Source organism: Pyrgilauda ruficollis, unplaced genomic scaffold (assembly GCF_017590135.1).
Source record: "Pyrgilauda ruficollis isolate IOZ18807 unplaced genomic scaffold, ASM1759013v1 scaffold527, whole genome shotgun sequence".
Taxonomy (NCBI): Eukaryota; Metazoa; Chordata; class Aves; order Passeriformes; family Passeridae; genus Pyrgilauda; species Pyrgilauda ruficollis.
The window spans coordinates 28,062-34,195 of record NW_024526900.1 but is presented as its reverse complement, the minus strand read 5'-3'; the positions used below and the strand labels follow the sequence as shown (position 1 = coordinate 34,195).

General features: G+C 61.9%; 1 protein-coding gene across 1 annotated transcript; it reads left to right on the top strand.

The window, feature by feature from the left end:
* The first annotated feature begins 1,062 nt into the window (after positions 1-1,062).
* Positions 1,063-5,033, top strand: LOC121360677 (solute carrier family 22 member 6-A-like). Its single transcript, XM_041480692.1, has 10 exons — positions 1,063-1,681; positions 1,924-2,027; positions 2,147-2,301; positions 2,676-2,844; positions 2,925-3,048; positions 3,125-3,240; positions 3,559-3,773; positions 3,996-4,104; positions 4,210-4,413; positions 4,820-5,033. Exons 1-10 carry the CDS (start codon positions 1,109-1,111, stop codon positions 4,899-4,901), a joined length of 1,851 nt encoding a protein of 616 aa, XP_041336626.1. The 5' UTR covers positions 1,063-1,108; the 3' UTR covers positions 4,902-5,033.
* Positions 5,034-6,134: the final 1,101 nt, after the last annotated feature.

Below are 6,134 nucleotides of genomic sequence, written 5' to 3'. Positions count from 1 at the left end.
GTGGGGGACATTGTTTCTCTTGGGGAGGGATGGGGACATTGGACAGGTTGGGGACATCATGGGGGGACACTGGGACAAGCTGGGGGCATGGCGGGGACATGGGGGGGTTGAGGAAACCAGAGGGGACATGGGACAGGTTGGGGACATGGAGGAGAATGGTGGGGACATCAGGGAGGGTTTGGGGACATCACAGAGGGGACCCTTCACCTTGGGGACACGGAGTCACAGCTGGCCGGATGTCCCCATCCCTGGGGAGCTGCGCCGAGGTGGAGCAGGGACAGGGACATGCTGGGAGGGGATGGGGACATCAGGAGGGGTTGGGGACATGTGACGCAAGTGGTGACACCGTCCCCAGTGGTCACCACGTCCCCTGCCCCGTGTCCCCTCCCCGTCTCTGGGTCCCCATGTCCCCTGTCCCCACATCCTGGTGGCCCCAGCTCAGCACTCCCAGCGGTGTCCCCCACCTTGTCCCATGTCCCCATGGCCCTGGGGGTGGCCGTGTCCCCTGTGATGATGTCCCCCTGTCCCAGTGTCTCATGTCCTGCTGTCCCCATGGGTGAAGATGTCCCCAGGCCCCAGTGTCCCTGTGTTTCACGGTGTCCCCTCAGTTGATGAAGTCCCAGTGAGGGTGGTGGTGTCCTCATGGGTGACATTGTCCCCATGTCTTGGGTGTCCCCAACCCCCTGTGTCCCTGTGTCCACTGGTGTCCCCATGGATTGTAGTGTCCCCATGGCTGATGATGTCCCCATGGATTGTGGTGTCCCCATGGGTGACACTGTCCTCCAGGCCAGTGGTGTCCCCGTGTCCAGCAGTGTCCCTGTGTCCACTGGTGTCCCCATGGATTGTGGTGTCCCCATGAATTGTGGTGTCCTCATGGTTGACAATGTCCCCATGAGTGCTGCCATCCCCACAGGTGACACTGTCCCCCAGGCTGGAGGTGTCTCTGTGTCCAGCAGTGTCCCTGTGCCCGGCAGTGTCCCCAGGCCAGCGGTGTCCCTGTGTCCAGCAGTGTCCCTGTGTCCAGCAGTGTCCCCGTGTCCAGCGGTGTCCCCGTGTCCAGCAGTGTCCCTGTGCCCGGCAGTGTCCCCAGGCCAGCGGTGTCCCCGCGATGCCGTTCGGGGCGGTGCTGGCGCAGGTCGGGGGCCTGGGCCGGTTCCAGGTGCTGCAGACGGCGCTGCTGGCGGTGCCCATCCTGCTCATGGCCAGCCACAACCTGCTGCAGAACTTCACCGCCGCCGTCCCCCCGCACCGCTGCCGCGTCCCCGCTGTCCCCAGCGCCACCCCCGCTGGCCACCGTGCCACCCCAGCACCACCCGGAGCCACCCCCGATGCCACCTCGAGAGGTTCCGACACCGTGCTGAGGTCTCCTGGTGGCACCCTGAGGTCCCCCAGTGGCGTCCACAGCCCCGGTGCCACCCATGTCACACTCGATGGCACCGCCGGGTCCCCGGATGGCACCGGTGTCCAGCCTGATGCCACCTGGGCATCCTCCAATGGCACCCTGGGGTCCACTGGTGCCACGCTGGGGTGGTCCAATGTCACCCTGGGGTCCACTGATGTCACCCTGGGGTCCTGCCGGCGCTATGTGGCCAATGTCACCGGTGGTCCCCGGGCCACCGAGCCGTGCCGTGACGGCTGGGACTATGACCGCAGCATCTACGTGTCCACCATTGTCACCGAGGTGGGGACAGGGACACGGGGACAGGGAGGGTGGGGAGGTGACCATGGGGGGGACAACACATCTGTGGGGACAGGGGGAGGGAAGGGAGGGGGTCGGATTTGGGGTGAGGTGGGAGGGAGAGACAAAGGATGGATGGATGAATGGATGGATGGATGGATGGATGGATGGATGGATGGATGGATGGATGGATGGAGAGAAAGAAAGACAGACTGACACTGCCAGTTGTCCCCCTGTCCCGGCAGTGGGACCTGGTCTGTGGCTACCGGCAGCTGCGGCAGATGGCCCAGTCCATCTACATGGCCGGGGTCCTGGTGGGTGCCCTGGTCCTGGGGGGCCTCTCAGACAGGTAAAGGCAGCAGAGACACCTTCCCCCCCCCGTGCCTCAGTTTCCCTGTGGGGCTCTGGAAGACACCTCCCCGGTGGCTCCCAGTGGCTCCCAGTGGTTCCCAGTGGCTCCTGTTGCAGGTTTGGGCGCAAGGCCATGTTGATGTGGTCCTACCTGCAGCTGGGGGTGATGGGGACGTGCACGGCCTTCGCCCCCAACTACGCCTCCTACTGCGTCTTCCGCTTCGCCGGCGGGATGGCGCTGTCCGGCTTTGGCCTCAGCATCGCCTGCCTGGGTGAGGGGACAGGGGGACAGGGCGTGGTCAGGGCTGGGGACATGGCCATGGCCATGGGGGGGGACAATGCAATGACCATGGGGGGGACAACCCAATGGTCATTGGTGGGGGCAACCCAATGGTCATGGGTGGGGACAACCATGGATAAGGATGTCCCAATGGCAATGGATGGGGACATCCCTGTGGTCATTGTTGGGGACAACCCAGTGATCGTGGGGGGACGTCCCAGTGTCCATGAGCAAGGACATCACTGTGGCCATGCTGGGGTCACACGGTGTGGACACGTCTGACGCGCTGGGGTGGCCGCACTGACCAGGAGGGTCCCAGTGCTGTGGGGACACCCCGAGTGAGCCGTGTCCCCCTGTCCCTGGCAGTGGTGGAGTGGATCCCCACGCCCTACCGCGCCATCACCGTGGCCATCACCGGCTTCGCCTACACCCTGGGCCAGATCATCCTGGCCGGGGTGGCCTATGCCGTCCCACACTGGCGCTGGCTCCAGCTCTCCGTGTCCCTGCCCTTCTTCGTCTTCCTCTTCTACTCCTGGTAGGACGTTGGGCCCCGTGGGGAGGCCGTGGGGATGGTGGGGTGCTGGCTGTGCCTCAGTTTCCCCTCGCTGGCTGCAGGTGGTTGGCGGAGTCGGCGCGGTGGTTGGTGCTCTCGGGCAAGGCTGACCGGGCGGTGAAGGTCCTGCAGCGCGTGGCCACCTTCAACAACCGCAAGGAGGAGGGGGAGAAGATCACGGTCGAGGTCTGGTGGCCCCACGTTGGGGGTGGGGGGTGGTTTCCAGCCCCCCTCCCAACCTCTCCCGTTTCCCCTCTCCCAGATGTTGAAGTCCAACATGAAGGAGGAGTTGGCAGCTCTGAAATCCTCCTACACCGTCTCCGACCTGGTCCGGACCCCCGTGATCCGCCACATCTTCTTCTGCCTCTCCATCGTCTGGTGGGGCTGGGGGCAAGGAGAGAGGGCTGGATGGATGATGGATGGATGGATGGATGGATGGCTGGATGTATGGATGGATGGTGGTTGGATGTATGGATGGATGGATGGATGGATGGATGGATGGATGGATGATGGATGGACGGACACATGTCTGGTCAGGATCACAGATGCTTGAAAGGAAGGATGGACACCTGGACACTCAACCAGTGACCCCATCCATCCAACTGCCTCCCAACTCTCTCCTCCCCCACCTGCCATCCTTGTCCCATCCTGCCCCAAGAAGGTGATGTCACCTCAAGGTCTCCCCTCTCCCACCAGGTTCTCCATCAGTTTCTCCTACTACGGCTTGGCCATGGACCTGCAGAACTTCGGGGTCAGCATTTACCTCATCCAGGTGATTTTCGGCGCCGTTGACTTCCCGGCCAAGGTGGTGGTGACCGTGTCCCTGAGCTACGTCGGCCGGCGGCTCTCGCTCACGGTGGCCCTGTTCTTGGCGGGGCTGGTCGTCGTGGCCAACATCTTTGTGCCCACAGGTGGGTGTGGAGGGGAGTCTCCATCACTCTGGCCACCAGTGTCCCCAGCTCGTCTTGCGTCTTTCTCCACGTTTCCATCCCTACATCCAACCACTGACCCTCCATCCTCCCTCCCTGCCCCATCCCCACCTGCCTGAAGTGTCCCCACGTGGTGGTCAAGCCCTGTTGTCCCCATGTCCCCCCACCCTGTGTCCAAGCCCCGGTGTCCCCGTGTCCCCGCAGAGCTGCAGACGGTGCGCACGGCGCTGGCCGTCATCGGCAAGGGCTGCCTGTCCGCCTCCTTCAACTGCGTCTTCCTCTACACCACCGAGCTCTACCCCACCCCCATCAGGTACTGCCCCGGCCCCGTGTCCCCACGGTGGGACAGGTCCCTGTCACCCCTCCCCAGACACCCCCAGGGCGCTCCGTGCCCCCCGTGACCCTCCCGGCTTCGCAGGCAGACGGGGCTGGGCTTCGGCAGCACCATGGCGCGTGTGGGCGGCATCGTGGCGCCGCTGGTGAAGATGATGGACGAGTACTACCCCTTCCTGCCCCCCGCCGTCTACGGGGTGGCCCCTGTGGTGGCAGCCGTGGCGGCCGCGTTCCTGCCCGAGACCCTCAACACGCCCCTGCCCGACACCATCGAGGAGGTGGAGAACAGGTGAATACAGGAATGGATGGATGGATGGATGGATGATGGATGGATGGATGGATGGATGGATGATGGATGGATGATGGATGGATGGATGGATGATGGATGGATGGATGGATGATGGATGGATGATGGATGGATGGATGGATGGATGGATGGATGATGGATGGATGAGTAATGGATGATGCATGGATGGTTGCATGGACAATGGATGGATGGTGGACAATGATGGACAACCCCAGCCATTAAGAGATTCAGGGTCTAGGGATCCCTGGCTGCATTGAGGGACAGGTACATGGGAACGTTGGCAGAAGAATGAGCTCTGTGATTGGCTGAGTGCTTGGCCTGGGCCACTTTCCCTTTACCATGACCCTCCTCTTCCTCCTCCTCCATCTCCTCCTGATCCTCCCTGCAGGACCAAGCGGAAGCCAGCAGGTGACCCCAAGGAGAAGATCGCACTCCAGCCCCAGGATGGGCCCCCCCTGAAGGAGGCCTGAGGGACCCTGGGGGTGGGCACAGTGCTCCAGCCCTGGCCACCAGTGGCCACCACCCCAGAGCTTGATGGGGAGACCTTGTTCGTGACCGGTGACCTCCTGCTGGGACGGGGACATCTGGGCAGGAATAAAACAGCTCTGGTGGGGACACGTCTCGGGGTCTTATCTGTGCCCCCCCAGGTCACCCCCAACAACCACATCCGAGTCACCTCCCATGGGACAATGCCCAAGAATTATGTCCCCAAGGTCACTTCCAATAAAGGGACAACCAAGCACCCCTTTTTTTGGAGGTCATCTCCACAGGAGGACACTCCACAACCTTGTCCATCGATGAGGTGGCACCCAAGACCCTCATTTTTAGTGACACCTCATAACCTCATCCAACAGGACGCTGCCCAAGAACCGTGTCCCCAAAGTCACCTCAGATAAGGTGGCACCAAGAACACCACGCTGGCTGTCACCTCCAACAAGACAATTCTCAATAACCCCAAACCAGCTCTTGTCCCGGTAGAGGTGTCCCCCAAATCCCAGAGAAACTGAGGAAGCACCGGGAGCTCCCTATCCCACCCCGCCCCCTTGCCACGGTGCCCCTTCCCCGATTTCTGTCCCCTGAAGCCACCCCGGCCCTTGCTCCCATTTCTGACGTGTCCCTTGGCCCCATCAAATCCCCATCAAAAATTAACCCCCGGCGGGGAATGCGCTGACCCAGGCAGGGCCACTTCTGTCAGCACCTTTCGGTCGCCTTTTGACCACTGAAATCACTAAAATTTAACCCAAAGGCGCCACCGAAGGCCGGACATTGGTCCATGCCAGGAGACCTCCTCTCCCTGCGGTGCCCACCCTGATGCCACCCAACCTCCTGGATGGCCCCTCTCCAAAACCTGACTTTTCCCCTCAAAAAAAGCAATGCTGTGAAATAATAATTAAAAGGAATTAGGTATTCCTCATTTTCCTGCCCCAAATCGCTCCAGTTTTGCCCCACTTTGGGGGACTTTTGCCCCGAAAACACCTTTTTTTTACCCCTGGACACCTCTGCGCTGCACTTTTGCCTTCTTCTTCTGGAAAACCACCAAAAACCCCCCAGAGGTGTCAAACATTAACCCAAACCACCCTTGGGTTGGGTTATATAGGAGACCACCCCTGGGTGCTGCTGGAGGGAAGACACCGCGTGGGACAGGGAGGCATTTTTGGGGTGAAACCCCTGAAATCCGGGGCTCTGCATGGCTGTGGGGCGTT

Coding starts and splice junctions, on each gene's coding strand:
- LOC121360677 (XM_041480692.1), top strand. CDS start 1,109: ATGCCGTTCGGGGCGGTGCTGGCGCAGGTCGGGGGCCTGGGCCGGTTC. Junction 2,302..2,675: donor CCTCAGCATCGCCTGCCTGG/GTGAGGGGACAG, acceptor TGTCCCTGGCAG/TGGTGGAGTGGATCCCCACG. Junction 2,845..2,924: donor GTCTTCCTCTTCTACTCCTG/GTAGGACGTTGG, acceptor CGCTGGCTGCAG/GTGGTTGGCGGAGTCGGCGC.